Genomic DNA, 17,212 nt, shown 5'->3' on the forward strand with positions numbered 1-17,212 from the left:
AAAATATCTGAGTGTATACACATCAGCAATAACTTTCAATCCATACAGGTCTACTTATATTCACTGCTTAGCTTATCTGTTCTGCGAGAACTCTATGCTTTTCTCTCTTTTTTTTTTTTAAAATCAGAAATAGACAGAATGTATTTAGTTATCTCTGTAAGATATTAAGATTTTATAGGTTTGGATTTTGAAAGCAACGTTCTCAATTGAACATAAAAAGTAGTATAAAAGGGCTAACGAAACCCTAACAGTGCAAATCACTAGCAGAGAAAACCTGTGACAACCTCTTTTACAAGCTGGCCTTTATAACACATGAAAACAGATAAAAATTTAGCCTTAGTTTACAATACAATCATTTTCCAAATCTGAATTTTCTTTTTTTTTTTTAAAGTACAAAATCTCATAAATCAGGTTTTCTGTTGTTCATATACAATCAATAAAGGCTAAATTCAAATTCTATATTTTACAAACAAGTCTGAAAAAGGAGGGAGTGAAGTACGGAGAATGTTCTGTGGATGTTCCTACTGGCCTCAAAAAAGTAGTGCTACAGATAACTGTGCAAAGAGAATACACTGTATAACAATTCCCTATTTCAAGGCATGAAAATGTCACGTTGGATAAAAGAAACAGGAAGGTTAATTGTAACGTATTAAAGAAAGGTGCAAATGCACCAATCGCTGTCGAACAGTATACAAAGTATATTGGGCTCAGAATTGTGTCTGTTGATAGCACCTGGCTTTTACTATGTCTTTAGCAAATAATTAGATTTAAGATTAAGATTATTAAGAAAAAAAAATCCCTGTTGGCCATACCTCACTCCTCTATATTCAGATTTTACAATTGTACAAGTTAGATTGAGGTTGCCCTCTAAAATGTATTTGACTACCTCCTGCCAGGGAGATGGATTCCATTTACAGGAGGCAGGAAAGGCAGCAAAAGCTCCAGTTGTGCAAAAAGTGAGAAGTGGTCAGAAGGGATGAGTGGATGTGGACAACCACTTATATTGTTCTCTATTAACCAATGATGATCCAAAGGTCCAAGAATGCCAAGTATGTTTAGCTGAGGTTTAGAGTAGAAGATGTAATCAATAATACCCTAAAACAAGAGGGGAAAAAAAACATTGTTAGTGTTTATTCATGACTAAAGTTATTCTCCCAAACAAGAGGTGAGCTCAGTGTTACTGGTAACTGAAATACCCCATTCCTTCTCTATAGCACATCATCAGTTTAGGAGATTTCTTCTTCCTATATCCCATGGGTTGCTCAATATAGATTAGGAGAACAAAAGAAAAGCCCACCCTGTATCACTTCTGCTGTGCTTCTGTGGGTTGTAATTTCCAACCTCCTACAGAGCTTCAAATCCCATTTGGCTCTGGTTTTGAGGAGGAAAAAAGCCATCCTTGTTTTCACTGGGCAACAGAGAACTGAGAGTTTTCCAGAAGCAACATGGATTATTTCCTTGCAGTTGACAGCTTAAGTGCTCCTGTTGTACTGTGTCATTTAGCTTGGGGTATTAAAATACTGTTTACAGGGAAGGTTAACAGCAAGAATTTCCAATTCTTGCAAATCTATTGCAAGTTACTAAAAAGGAAAATCTGGTTTCCAGGAGACCAAAGTGTTGGGCATTCTAGTTTGCTATGTTTTAAATATAAACTTGGTGAATCTAGTTAGCTGCACCAACAGATTAACTTATTTGTTAAACTTCATACAGCAAATCACATTAGTTACACTTAAAACTGGAAAAAACTTTTCCGAAATACCAGCCAAGTCCTTACCTTGAAGTCAAATGTGTAATTTGTGTAAGGCATTAGACCATTCTCATAGGCACTCTTCAACTTGAAACCATGTGTAATTCTTCCATTTGTTGTCCCATTTTTTCCATTACAGCTGAAGTTAGTGAGACTTTCATTGTATCTCAGTTCCTTAAAATCTTTGTGGTTTGTTTCCACTCCGCCAGTGCTCAAGTACTCAACGACACCTATTAAGAGAAACACATACACACAGGAAGGGATTAACAGTCACTCAGTAAATAAGTGTGTTTAGGTTCTTGAAGTCATACATGCAACATTATGCTTTATATAAGCAAAACCTTAACATGTACACAATACAGTTAACAGTATTTCTTTTAAAATATTACAGGACAATGTACATCATGAGTAAATGTCACCTAAAATAATGAGGCATGCTTTGATTAGAAAAAAATGAGAAGGTTAATAAGGAATAGGTTGGGAAAGGGAAGATGAAAAATTCAGAAGTAAAATTCTATCAGTGCTAGGCAGTCAGCTTCCTTCTCTCCTTGCTTCTATGCTCAGGTCCTGTCCTTCAATGTTCTTCAGCTAAAGTGCTGCAAAAGAGCCAATTTCTGAAACTCTACTTCAAATAAAGTTAACTTTAAAGGGGCTGCAAAGCCAAATGGACAAGACTTGTGTCATGGAAAACTGTGACTGTGCCTCAGTTTCAGAATAACTGTGTTGATATTCTGGCAGGTAAAAGAAGCAGTTCATTGTTCTGAAGACAATGAGACACGTGAACTGCAATCGCCACTAGAGATATTGGGCTTCCTGGGATCAAAAAGAATCAAATTTCCAGTCCTGCTGAGCAGTAACTGCTCCTCTCAACCCTAACAGATGTTAAGAGTTGCCAAGATGAAGCCCGAAGGAAAGGGGACCAAGAATGGAGATTATTACATTGAACAACCATCAATAAGAAAGGAAGGATGGCTCTTGAGTTCAGCACTTCAGCTGGGTACCTGAGGAAGCCAAGGTGGCAATCACTGAATCTGTTCTTCTCTTGCATTTTATGAAGTTGCCACCAAGTAAAAAAAATAAAGTTCCCTGTTAATAAAGAGCTCTGAAGAGTCCCTGTCTGAAGGGGATATACTGAATTTTAGAAGCTCTACAAAAAATGGAGCTACAAAAAATGATTGTATGGTGGTAACTTTAAAGATAAGAAATTATCTTCTCACACTTACAATTAAGAAAACCCAATTATCAGCAACACATTCATGTTTCCAGTTATTTCTGGAAGATATCTTTTCCTTTCCATTCCTGTATTTTAAGATAATAGTGGAAATGCTTCTGAAAGACCTGACATAGCTATACTACTGCATAACAATAAGGTCACTCACAAATTAAACAGTTTTACCTTCTCTCTCTTACTTCTATTCTCGTAGTAGCTTTAGAGCTTATATTATCAAACAATGCATTCTCTAAGTTGAAAACTCCTTTAAAAAAGCAAGAACTTTAAATTGTTACACACTTGAAACAGTCTAAAGAATAAGAAATAGAACTCTTACCAGAGTCTGGTAGAGAATTGAGATCTGCACACAGTACAAGTGGAATGGTTCCAAGTTCTCCCGAAACACCAGGTTTGAGACTACGAGAAGCTTTATCAATAATGTTCTTTACCTCGGACAGGAACATCATAGTCTGAACCAGCTTCACATCAGAATAATCTGGGTCCCAATGCATATGTGCATTAGCTACAAGAACTAGCTGCTTTTCCATCCCAAGATGTGGTTTTCCAGCTAAAATTTAAAATCAGTTATTTACTTTACATGGTCGGCAACAGAAAACAGTATTACTGAAGTTTAAACAAAATGTTTGAGGGAACCAAAACATAAAATACCAGTATGACTTCAAGAGGGTTAATACCATTTAAATCAAGAGGGTCAGACAAGTCCTCTTATATCTACCAAGTGTTTTAGTGGATGCAAAGCATTAGGAATGATATTTCACTTTCAAGACCATTAGCGGTTCAACCATCTTGTTACATGTGATGCTTATGTATCCAAGAATGCTGTGAATTAACATAAATAACAGATAATCTAATTACAGGCAAATAGTGTTGTTCTAAAAAATTACATGTTTTCCTCAGGCTGTGACAGTAAACAGGCACTGCTCATATCTTATTAGGCAGTGAGCTCTGAATTCTAAGTTATTCACATTCTAAGTTACCTCTCTTGCTAGAAGTGTTTTTTAAAAGGCTTGTTTGTTAGAATCTGAATTAACAGAATATCATTTCGATAAATATAACACAGGTTGAGTAGGTTCCCACTGCGATACTTATAAAGCCAATTTACATTTCCTAAATTAAGAATGACAGGGCAGAACAAACAGGTTGTATGACAACAGAAAGAAAATAACAAGCTAAAATGATGCAGATACACACAACTAACACCACCAATTCTTTGATACTTATAAACTTCAAGGGAAAAAAACCACCACCAAAAAACCAACAACAAAATCACTCAAACTCAAGCCTTTATAGCTTTTTTTCCTTAAAAAATATAAGTGGGGGGAAAAAAATCTTCATAATTTAAACAGTGTGACTTTTCCCCAAATCTCCTTTGGGAATAAATTTGTCTGAACACACAATGTGCCAAGCCATATTCACCTGCAGAACCTAGTTTCTCGTTTACTATGACAAAAGTAAATTTTTTCATTTACAAAGTACAATCTATTTTAAAAAATAAATTAAATGGGACTTACATGACATTTCTATCAATTCCTTTCGCAGTTCTAGCAGTACAGCAACTCCAATGTTATCTTTTGTCATAACTCTGTTCAGCATAGCTTCTGACCCTTCTGAGTTTGCCATTGCTAGTTGATTGAACTCAACAGTATGTTTTTGAACCAAAGTAAATCTGAAAGAAAAAACATCATGTGTACTTTTTTCAGCAGCCAGATACAGTAGGAAATGTTATAGATAATTCACCTTTTAATTGAATCTCAAACATGTTTATGATGTGAAAGTCTCAGCCAGTCACATCAGTTCATAAAATCCTAAACTGAAATCAAGGGATATAGTTTTCCTAGCAATTTTCATGTATTTTATACTACTTTAGTTTCAATTAAAAGATTTTATTGAGACACTATAAAAAAAGTCAACCTTGTTTTTAATTCTGCATCAGTTTCGAGGTCAAAGATGCAGGTTTAATAGAGAGGGACTAAATAATTTTAATAAGCCACTTGGCATCAAAACTGGCACCTGCACTTAATTGTGGACACAGAGGAATGGAAGGGACATTACCACCCTCAAATCCAAACAGCTGTGCAAGTGCAATATGATACAACCAGTATCTACAGCTCTTAAATTATTACTTTTTTCTACAGAAGCATGGAGTGATACCAAGTGCTTTGACTTTCAATTTACCAGAAGCCTAATACATCAAAAAGTCAATGCCATCTGAGGTCTTATTTCAGCAATTTGGGGGATTATAAATTCCTTTACTCAAAAAAAAAAAAAACCAAGAAAATTTGCTTCATTTTTCATTAATTTCTTCTTTTTTATTATTACCACCTAATGGTTGGGACACAGACACTCAACAATTTTAGTATAATTTAGTGAACTCCCAAACCAGCACTGCTCAAACAAAATGAAATTTCACCTTAAAAGAAAATTTCAAGCTAAAATATTTTACTGCTAATTCTACACAGAATGATTTCTCTCACACAGACCACTCCCCTTCTAGGGGTAGGACTGCTCTGCAAGAAACCCTGCATGGCTACAAAAGGGCGATTAATGCCAAACTGTTTGAGCTCTGGACTGACCTGAGAAATTATGTGAAAGACAGCAAGAGACAACAGAAGGTTTTGCAAAACACATCACTTACTTTTCTGTTTTGAAAAATATTGCACAACCATCAACATGTTTTCTTTCCTGTTCTGACATTGTCCTAGCTCTAGATTTTGGACTGAAGAATCCATTATAGCCACGTTCTTTCAACTCTACCAGGAAAAAGCTGTAGTACTGTTCCGTTTCAACCTCCTGTAAAATAAGGCAGAGCAGCATGAACGTACTGTTAGCAAAACACAGAAGACTGATATTATTTAGTCTCTTCAGAAGTGTAAATCACTTTCAAATTAGATTTAAGGGAAAAAAGAAATCTAGGAATTAAGTGCATCAGAGAATGCAAATTTGAGAGCAATATCCTTATTTTAAGAAAATATAAATGAATTTCTGTAATCCCCCGAGTTATGATTATCTCAAGCCTCTTATTTGAAAATGTGTCAATTAGAGCCCCACATACACACACGGGCACAAAGACACCCCCACGTACACTTCTTTGATCAGGGGCTGCTGGTTCCCATTCCAACTGCGGGGGCTGAAAGTATTCTTTTGATGTCAAGCAACAAATAACGTTCTAAACATCGCTTCTTTTTTCCTTTTGTTTCCACAAGGTTTTGAAAACAGAACGTTTACTATAAATACATTTAACGTGAAGAAACCCGGCACATGGGAATAGAAAGAAAGAATGGTGTATCTTTTACCTGCAGGCTTATGATGTCAGCATTGCAGCTCAGGATTTCCTGCATAATGGCTTTTTTTCTGTATTCCCAGTTCAAGGCCCAAGATGGACAATAGCCATACAGCTGCCGGGTGGCATATTTGTCACAGAGGACGTTGTAACACATGACAGAGAACAAGGCTGCAGAACAGTGATTTTAATCAATAATTACACACTGATATATTAAAAAAACTATACAGTTATGTTCTTGGCTTTTGTCTTCTGCAAATTCATCAATTCGTGCCTCATTTGTTTCAACCAAAACACAGCATATTTATCTACGCTGAGAAAAACTGTCAGGCTTTCTAGGGAGAAAAATTACAACTCTGGACTTCTGGCATCTGTTTTCTAGCATTTAATTAGGAAACAAACACCCCCCACCCCTTATATGACTGATGCAGTAAACAGCAGACAAACACATTTTTTGCTAAGTGGTGCTGTACTGTGAAAAACCCAAACCAAGGTAAGTGTATCTGAATGCTTATATTTGCCAGCTATACAAAGGTATGCAAGTCTTTAATTAAGATTCTTAAAAATCTACCTTAATTATTACCATCACAAACTGTAACAGCAGGCTAAGGATCTCTTCAAACAAAGAAAAGGTATAGGCAAAATAACCCCCCAGCTATTTCCACCTCGAAAAGCTTACAATTCAGGCAGAAGACACGAAACATCTACTCTGTATTCATTTGAAATAGGAGTAATATAATAATGAGACAGTTTGGGGCAACTTGACATGTAATCCAGCAGCATGGATTTAGGGGGTTGCTTCATTGCTTTTTTGGGGTTTGTTTGCTTTTCAAAAGCACTTCAGGAATGAGGTACTTGAACAACAATGAGATACTGGAAGCTTACTCAGAGCTCCTCTAAAACATGGGAAAAATAAAACCCAAGACCATTGTTTGAAGATACTGAAAATTGAGGAAACAATCTGGGGCCGATTGTTTCAAAGCCCAGCATTTTGAAAACAAACAAATAAACAGGTGACAGCAAAAGACAAGCTGCATTTACAGCATGACCTTTGAAGCAACTGCCTTAATAAAATCAACAGGGGAAAGTAATGTACAACAGCCCTGAAAGAGAGATCACTGCAGTAACTGAGAAATACACCAATTTCTGGTGTGCAGATAAATAGAAAGGGCTATATTTTAGATAATTTATGCAGCAAAAAAATCAGCAAAGAATTAAACTTACTTGAATCCCAACAGCAAGAAAAGTGCAGTCAAAGATAATACATTGGTTACTTAAAAAAAAAAAAAATCTATGTTTTTTGGAAATTATGCTTATATTCTTCCATTTTTTTATTCTTCAACAAGTGTTAAATTAAGCCTGTTAAAATTCCACTATTTAACTAATTGTGGACAACAATTTCAATTCCTGTGAGAAGGACATTAATTAAAAAGAAATTACTTCAGAGTAAACCATGGGTAAATCTGGAACAGGTGTTCCAACTGGGACAGAACGACTTCAGCTGGCTGGTCAGCACTGCAGAGATGACTGGTTAATTTAAGCACTGATTTTTTTTTTTTCCCAGTGAAGATCAACATCTTTCATTAAAAGGAAAAAAGGAAGAAGAAAGGAAAACCCCTTCCAGTGTTACAGTACCTGTTGGTCTTGTACGGTCTGGTTCTTGCAACATAATCCAAGATCTTGGAGGTGGCTGTTCTGTTGAAACTATGGGAACATTTTAAAATAGAGATACAACAAATTATAATCACATATATTTTACACAGCAGAAATAAATGTTTTAAGAATGATCACTTACTTCTTTTTGCAGTACCTGCCAAATTATCAAGCAAATAGTTCAGTAGCCTTCGTGTCCCATCTGGTTCCTGATACAGGTTCAGAATATCCTGTGTAAGTGGGTTTCCTGCAAACCAATTCACAGGAATATTGAATAAAATATACAGAACTATTATAAACTTATATATCAGTGTTTAAAGCTGGCCTCTGGGAGAAAAGATACCACACCTACTATGAACTATTTTGGGGTTTCAGATCTCAGGTCTTCAATCCCACAAAACACTGGATGTGTGGATAGCTCTAGTGAGACTGCCTTCTGACTGAACCCCCAGGGGTGGTCCCTGGACCAAGGAGTAGTGAAGAACTGGTGTGGCACAACACACAGGCTGAGCTGATGAGCCCAAACACAGGAGCCACCTCTGCTCAGCGTGAGTGAAACATCCACCATCAGTTTATCTGCCAGGCAGATCTGAGCAGAGACTCTGCCATCTGCCAAACATAAGCAGATTGCAAGAGTTGTCATGGACAACACACACTGCAATTACCCAGGTTTAAGGGGGAGAAAAACAGATTTTGAGACTCAACAGTGTTTAGAGGTATTATATTCCACAGTGCTCCTGATTTTGTGATTGAAATTGCCCAAGGTCAGCAATTTTATAGCTAGAATCCATACAGTTCAGAGCAAAAAAAAAAAAAAGGCAAGACTTAAATTGGTGCTTGCATAAACAGCAGAGTGCCCTGCAGCTGTATAAAGCATGTTCCCTTTCTGGTTCGAGATGTACCTACATTTAACTACAGACTATTTCTTAGTTAAAGCACCACTGCATTCAAACCCTATGCAAGCAACAGAAAGCTTCTGCTCACTCTGCAAAAAGAGAAGCAAACCTCTTTATGTGTGCACTGCTTTGCCAAACTTGTTATTTTTCTAAATAATCCCTAAATAACAGTATTTATAAATGTGGACTGAGTAGCTGCATCTGGGATTGCTAATCAGTAACATTTTATGAACTGGCAGTCTACAGCCATTACAAGAGTGATATCACTAAACAAGCATGGATACCAAGAAAAAAAAAAAAAGCAGTAATACCTTTCAGACCCAAAGTCTGTAACTGGAACAGTTTTCCCAGCTCAAAAGGTAAAACTCGTAACAGGTTGTTATTTAAATGTAGTTCCCTGTAGACAGAGCAAGAATCATACAGGGCTGAAAACAGAGTAACATTTGTCTGCAGCAGTACAGTACAACAATTGAACCAGAAGAGAATCAATATACTGCAAACCACAATATTGAAAGACTAAACAGCAATAGTTGGGGAAATCCTGCTGTACTGGGACACACACACAGACAAAACACCTATTATTAAAGTACAGAGGAAAGGAGCTTTATCTTAAACAGTCAGACATTTTGCAAACATTAGCAGTAATAAAACACTTCAATATCTACAAGTGATGAAGCACTAAGAGCTCAGACAAACCAGACCATGAAACAGTTTGGCTGTGACTGAAGACCAAATAAAGGGAAATTATTTGAAAACAAATAAGAAAAAAAGCCAGGATCGTGGCAGTATGATTAGAACTGACATTACCATGCAATAGTCATTCACAACAGTAATTTTCCATTGGTTTGGGTGGTTTTCTTTTCATAATTTCAGGGTTAAGACAAAATATGTGCTTTTTAACTGACAAAACCAATATGCAGACAGTAACAGAATTCATGTCCTGAATTCTAATATCTCAACAAATTGAGCAAAGTAAATGGACTTGTTAGGAGCTTTTCACTTTCTCAAATACATTCCCACTAAGCAGTGAAGACTTTCATAGAATCACAGTCAATATAAAGTTGCTGCTTTGAAGTTTTTACGACTTGGTGCCTAGAGACTTGTAGGGTATTTTCTGGGCAACAAAAAAGGAAAAAAAAAAAGAAAAAAACCCGGAAACCTGGATGCCAAGAGTTATCTTAACTCTTTTAGATTTCTACATAACAGCATTTGAAGCTGTCAATATCTTTCTTGTTGTGAGGGGCCCAAAACTGAAGGCAGGATTCGAGGTGTGGCCTCACCATTGTCAAGTGCAAGGGGATGATCACTGCCCTGGTCCTGCTGGCCACACTACTGCTGACACAGGCCACGATGCCATTGGCCTTCTTGGCCATCTGGGCACACACTGGCTCATGCTCAGCCACTGTCAAACAGCACTCCCAGGTCCTTTCCCCCCAGGCAGCTTTTCAGACACTGTTCCTCCAGCCTGGAGCACTGCAGGGGGTTGTTGTGATCAGAGTGCAGGACCTGGCACTTCACCTTATTGAACCTCACACAACTGGCCTCGGTCCATCGAGCCCTCTGCAGGGCCTTCCTACCCTCCAGCAGACTGACACTTCCACCCAACTCTGTGTCATCTGCAAACGTACCAAGGGTGCACTCAAGTTCTTTCAAGCATGTCAAGAGAATCTGTTTTACAGCTGAGCTTTCCAAGATAACATATTACAGTGTTTATTTTTTCTCCTCTTTCTGCAAAGATCAGAAATCCTACTGCTCTGACACCTCTTTTTTCAACTACCTGCAGTAAAAAGGGAGATGAAAGGAGCCTTGGGTGAGCTCTGCTGTACAGACCAAACCCAGAGCTCCAGATGTGGGAGCTGGAAAAGCTGTTATCAGTTCTCACTGGTGAGAGCACAAATGATTTCTGTGGCTCAGGATATCAGCAATGCCCAGCATTGAATTACCGTTGGTTTGAACGACTTCCCAGAAGCCATGGGAAGTGTCTGCAGTAAGAGCCAGCCTGAAACATAAGACCCTGGCCCAGCTGAGACCTGCAGTGCACTATCACACAGGATGTGCTTATGGGCTTTTCTTCACCTTCACCACAGTGAAAAGCAACCACGGACCAGCTGCAGTTACCGAGGACAGAGGATGCTGTGGATTAATGCACAGCTTTTCACATCCAGAGACCCAGGCTCAAGTGTTATGTTTAGGTCATAAACAGAGAACTAGTGTGATCCTAGACCTTAGCTACACATCTCACATCTACAAGATTTAGCCTTCTTTACTCAAACGAAACTTGGAAGGGCTGAAGCCTCACAGCCAGAATAAATCGGGAAGAGTGCTGGGCAGAAGGTGTAATGACTTCTGACATTCCTGCTGACTCCACACTGCTGAGCCATCTCCATGTCATGGGCATTACACTTACAAAAATGTTGTAAAAGGAAGAAGACTGGAAGGATGTTAATGAAGTACAAAGATGAATTTGAGAATATTCCAGTAAATTTAGGGTTACTAGCTCACAATACCCCAGGAGTGGATAAAGAAGGGAAGAAACCTGTTACTAATAACTGCTTTTAATAGAAAAAGTAATGCAAAGAACTAGAACTCAGAACAGACTACTTCACAGCTGAAAACAACTATACAACACACTACAAAACAGAGCTGCCAATTATGCTTCACAAAGCAGGATCTCTTTGCTCAGCCTCCAGGGTTGAGACTTGAACTGCTCTGGAATTTGAGCATTTAGTACCAATTTAATCAGCTACTCTAATCCTCCCCAACAGAGCAGACTTTTCTAAAGGAGAAGAAAATGCAATGACTGATATTTCTATGCACAAACTTGCTTTGCTTCCAGTTTCATGAAAGCTGTGCTGGCAGCCCATTTCTCTATTGTGGTCTTTACTTCTAATAACATTCTCATTACTTTTAGACTTTCTGGATTTAAGAAAGCTGTTCATAAGTGTCTTCAAAATTAACAGCAATGAAAGCAATTACTGGCAACTGTCTAATAAACCAAAGATAAAGCTCTTCCTTTGGGTCAAAGACTGTTGCCTGCAAATATTTAGTCTTATATAAATAATTTATATATTTACATAACAGTGTTTCTACAAAGTGAAATACTGCAGCCTTAAGCATAATCAGCATAGGCATCACTATGCATGTTTCGATTCCAAAAGGAGTTCTCATTCCATGCTAACTTTGCACATCTCAGCATTGCAAAATTGAAGGGAAAAAAAAATAAATCAAAAAGCTGTGTTTAGAACATTTTTTCCTCCTCCCCAGTTTGCACAGGAATGCAGTTACATCATAGCAAAGGTGGGGAGGAGATATACTAGATACGTTGTAATTGTTATACAATAAACAGAATAAGAACTATTGTTAGGAATAATCACTAAATATGCACAAAGAGGAAAAAACTGTAGTTAACATGATTATAAATGTTTAATCTGACCTCTCTCCTACCTTACTATGAGTTAAAAGCAAATTTTTTGGTGCATCAGTTACTCTGTGAGAAAAACACCAGATAAAAGATTTGTAAAAGAGTCTGGAAGAAAATGCCTGAAAGGAAACCTGACTTGGATAAATATAAAATAGGTGATTGCCATCAAACCAAGCACTTCTGAGGCTCATTCTGTGCTGTCATACACTGGAACAGGAGATCACAGAAAAGCCAGCACTGCTGTAGCTTCACAGACCACAGCAAGTATTCAGGAGACAGATAAGAAGGGAGGAAGGGGGAACTTACTTATGCTGAAATTTAAACTGTTGCTACAAAGACAATTAAAGACCAATTTTAACTCCTGTTAAGATTTACATACCTGAGTGACACCATGTTTCCGAGCTCTGCTGGTAAACTGCGAATTTTATTAGAGGACAAGTCCAGATATACCAGATTGTGAAGCTTGGCAATGTCTGAAGGAATACGGGATAAGGAATTGTCACTGAGATGCAAAGCTGTCAAATGGGTCAGTGTCCACAACGATGAACTTAAGCTTCTCACTTTCCCTGTGGAAGGAAGGAAGAGAAAATAGAACATTTTAGATTTAGCAATAATAACGCATTTGAGGGAAGTTCTGTTAGGGTTTTGTTGTGGGTTTTATCACTATTATTTTATTCAATGAGAATTCCATTAATCACCAATTCTATAGATAAAAAATTTTTCAATGGACAAGACAATACAATGTATTGCCAGGGATGCTTATGTTGTTTTTCCCAATCTATACTTAAGGTTTAAACATCTTTCTCAAGTTTCATACAAGACAAGACATATTTACTAGCTGACCATGAATTTAATAATTACCAGAGGTGTAAGAAACAGATTTTTTTCAATTATGCTTTATGTTTGAGATGAAAGAGCTTTGGCCCTTATCTCTGCACATCTTTCAAACCAAAAATCTTTATTCTATGGCATTAATCCAGCCAAGAACAGATAGAAACACTATATTTAGGGTGACTAAGATGCTTAGTTGAGAACATGGATTTCCATCTGGTATTCAACTAAAAGCTGCATAAACTATTGCCAGATATTTAAAAAAAAGGTATGATTTTTTGTATAAACTGAAGGGTGGAAACATGGATTTGTGTGACAGAATCAAGATTTTTACATTGCCACATGCAAGGAATGTGAGATATCATCAGAAGGTCTCAAAACATTTCTTCTCTCCAAGACTTTTTTTCCCTCAGGAAATGCACATTTCCCCCAGGAGATCCTTTTCCGTTTACAGAAGTCATCTCACTGTACACCAAAAGCATTAGAAGAGGAGAATCAACCCCAGTTTGTCCAAGGCAAAAAGTTACTTTAGAAATCCCACTGTGACTCATCGATGTTAAGAACAGTCTGGTTAATATTATACCAACATACACACTTCAGAATTCTTTTCCTTAAATGATTTTCTTCAAAACAAAAGAATTCATATTTCGTGCCTGAGGAAAGTTACACTGATACACGTGTATCTGGGACTCAGTCCCTGGTGGCAAAAGGTTTAAACACAGGTATCATTTCCAGTAAAGCTGTAACAAAGTGAGGGGTATAAAAAACCCTGCAGTAAAAAAGCCCAGCGATTTAAAGGAGAGCAGTTAAAACATTTGTGCCTTTTTGTATTAGATGGCCAAGTATTTTGCAAGGAAGAGACAGTGTGAACAACTAATAAAAACACTGCATGCTTTATTTTGCAAGGCAAATGCCTTCAGCTTTTAAAGGATTGCTGCTGCTCTAATGCTCGTTAAGACGCCTTTTGAAAGGTTTTAAATACAAATCAATAGTTCTTTGCATTTTTAAAACTGAATTAACACCTCTTCCCCACCCCCAATGCAAACAGGTGACTGTGATCAAAGAAACCCTTGTAGCTGACAGGATTTCCAATCCACATCCCTGATCCAGCCTCTCCCCTGCACCACCTCTCTTGGCGGGAATGAGCCTGCAGTGAGATTACCAGGCATGAAAGGAAAGAGCCATCACTTAATGCACTTCCTATGCAGAGCAGCAGATGTCCAAGAGGATTCCAAGCCTAATGCCGATATATAATGCTGATTCCTGAAGCAGCATTTAACTGGGTTTCTGCATCTGTAACCTTCAGTAAAGAATGCCATTCACGTGGTAAGGCACGTGCCACTGGAAGCAAGACACAGATTCAATGAACTGGATGGAAAGACTCTCCACAATGTGATGAACTGGCTGTTTATTCCTTCTTCCATAAATTTCTCTATTGAACAGTCTTTTAGAAATACCACATGCCAATTTTTTCAGTCTCATAAAGAACCTCCATATTTAAACAAAATTCAGCCTAAGTTTCAAACATCATAAAAAATATTTTTAATTCTTAAAATATTTGCTTGAATTGCCCTGTAAAACATACTTTTTGCAGCAAAATCAGGTGACACTAGTGTCCCACATCAGTTGAAATTCATGCTTACAAATTCTGAGCATTATCTTATTTTTGAGAAAAGATCCAAGAGTCAAACAGTATCTCAAAGCTTGCACAGATCCTGGAGGCTCTGGGGATTGTCTTTAATCTCAAGAATGAAGTAAAATCTACAACTGCTTTTAAACAGAAAATTTCTGCTTCAATAGAAACTATGTCATGGACTAACACATTGCTGTTCCATCACTTACAGTAAGTACATCACTGACACACACCTACAGATCAACTCCAACCTCACGCTCTTCTCTTGGACAAATCAGATTTTAAATTCATGCTGTCACTCACTCCATCTTCTTAAAACACAAAGAGCTCACACCCATACCCTCACCTTCACAACTTTTCTACACGTGGGGATTCCCCACCTGCCCCAGCTTAGTTCTCCTACAGCTCCCCATGTTTTCCCAACCCACGCTCTTCACACCCAAAGCTGGCAGCTGCTCTCCTGGTGTTCTGCTGGCTCACTTCAAGGTGGGTGCCTCCACTCCACACTACTTGTCCCAGCCCATACTACTTGCAATGAGTTTATAACTCAGGCCCATGCCTCAGTTTCTTACCACTTATTTCCAACTCTGCCCAGTGTGATTTCTTTCCATTGGCTGCTTCCTCTGAGGACATAATTGTGTACATCCTCCGTGGATCAGGTGGATCGTACTTTTCCTTGGGCATTCCTGTTGAGACAAAAAGACAATTAATTGAGATGTTATATACTGAGAATTCTTCAGAAAGTAATTCCTGTTTCAGTTAGATTTCATATGGGATGTTTGCTCCATATAGTTTTCAAACCTATGGATAAAGATAACCCACACCCATTTACGAACTTCACTGAATGGGAAAACTGCTAGGAAATAGAAGAAGAGAGATTCCTGATGCTCCCAGAATGGCAGGTGACAGCCTAACACCCCACCCAATAATTTACCAACATCTGTAAACCAACTTATATGTTGTCTGCTGCCACCTCCCATGGGTATGTCATATGTCCTTCAAAACCAACCCATTCTACTCCAGGCTCTTGGTTCTTCAGCAATGAAAGTTCAAAAAGTGATGATCACCACATCTGGGATCTCACTTCTGCTCATGCAGAACACATTAGCTAATAAATCTGATTATCTATCAGTTCCAGGTTTACTGCAATTCTCAACTTTTCACACAAATCAGCATCATGAAAGAATTAAGGTTTCAAAAAGATCCTCAATTCTTTAAGTCTGCAAAATTATAGGTTTTAATCCAACCTTCAGCCTACTCTTGCAATCTGAATATATTGTACCCAAGGTAGACCTTTCTATCACTTTCTGCAGCCAAGTTTTTTAGACTGAAATTTAACTCCATTTTTCTCATTCTTTTTCGCGCCTTTCCTGGTATCTTTGCAAGAAGCATTTTTCGAGGTTATTTCTTTTTACCATACCCACTCATGGACCATGAGAGAGAAGCAGCAAATCTTCCTCTCTAAAAACACTCTCCTTCCAGCTTTCCTGTACATCAACATACTTGTACTGTGCAAAGAGGAGAGGGGTGGAAAAAAGGATTCCTGGCTCCATAACAAAGCCCTGTCCCATAACCCTCCCTGCACCACGAGCTAGTTCTCCTCTGTCCCAGGAGAAATACATCTGGGGTTTACTGAGTTTAAGAGGAAAACCAGCTTACACAGTTTTTAAATAACTAAACCAACACTGTATTAATTTATAAATTAGCTCAGTGCTTTAAAGTTACACAGGACTTCGAGTATAAATCACATTTATCACAAATAAGAGCAATGATTTTGCATTGCCCTACATATATCCTAGAGTTTTTATGGCCAATATTTCTGTGTCCTAAGCTGCCACATCTAAATACATACAGAAAGGCACAAGCAACAAGCTATAAATGTATTTATATGAAATAAAGATATTAAACAATGGTGGCTCAAATCACATTTACAAACACATTAAAAGCAATACTCTGCAATTATGCAACAAAATACATTACAGTGATAACATAATGCTACCCAAACCCACTCAATAAACAGCAGCTATACTGGTCAAATTCTTAAGGACATCCTCCTACCAGGTCTTTAAAGGCTTTCTTATTTTTTCACATCCCTGGACAAAGTGAAGAGTGTTGTCGTTGTAGAGAATAAACAAATAATAACTGTTAGTAAATAAGGCCATCAACCAGACTTCTTATCTGTTTATTGACTTTACTGAAAAATGTTTACTTTGCACGTTAAAAAACCAACAGAAACTCACCAAAACTTTCTGCTAACTCTGCAACTTAATTAAAATAAAGCTTTTAGGCACCACAAGCTTACTTTAATACAACAGCTCTTTTACTAATCACACTCCTCCTTTCCTTTCCCACCTCCCACTACTGGCCAAAACCAGATTTCTGCAATGAAAAGAAATTCCCCTTTAAGAAGTGAATTGTGGGTAAAAGGATGTGATTATAAATAGCAGCTGGGTGAGGCTCCCTCCAGACTGAAGGCCCTTGAGTACCCAGGGTGCTGGAATCACCAAGTGTAACACTTTC

General features: G+C 37.8%; 1 protein-coding gene across 3 annotated transcripts in view; it reads right to left on the reverse strand.

Moving 5' to 3' along the window:
* Nucleotides 1-329: 329 nt before the first annotated feature.
* Nucleotides 330-17,212, reverse strand: part of CNOT6 (CCR4-NOT transcription complex subunit 6) — a 30,277-nt gene continuing 13,394 nt past the window's right edge. For 2 of the 3 annotated variants that reach the window (XM_064672118.1, XM_064672119.1), the window contains exons 2-12: nt 15,265-15,378; nt 12,608-12,794; nt 9,119-9,204; nt 8,054-8,158; nt 7,894-7,962; nt 6,272-6,429; nt 5,614-5,768; nt 4,490-4,644; nt 3,295-3,525; nt 1,775-1,977; nt 330-1,095 (exon numbers count right to left, since the gene is read on the reverse strand). In XM_064672118.1, the coding sequence (XP_064528188.1) occupies nt 883-1,095; nt 1,775-1,977; nt 3,295-3,525; nt 4,490-4,644; nt 5,614-5,768; nt 6,272-6,429; nt 7,894-7,962; nt 8,054-8,158; nt 9,119-9,204; nt 12,608-12,794; nt 15,265-15,376 (1,674 nt within the window). In that variant the 5' untranslated portion in view covers nt 15,377-15,378 and the 3' untranslated portion in view covers nt 330-882. The remainder of the gene's footprint in view (nt 1,096-1,774; nt 1,978-3,294; nt 3,526-4,489; nt 4,645-5,613; nt 5,769-6,271; nt 6,430-7,893; nt 7,963-8,053; nt 8,159-9,118; nt 9,205-12,607; nt 12,795-15,264; nt 15,379-17,212) is intronic. The other variant, XM_064672120.1, reaches the window with a different exon arrangement.

The sequence above is a fragment of the Pseudopipra pipra genome, chromosome 15, assembly GCF_036250125.1.
Source record: "Pseudopipra pipra isolate bDixPip1 chromosome 15, bDixPip1.hap1, whole genome shotgun sequence".
NCBI lineage: Eukaryota > Metazoa > Chordata > Aves > Passeriformes > Pipridae > Pseudopipra > Pseudopipra pipra.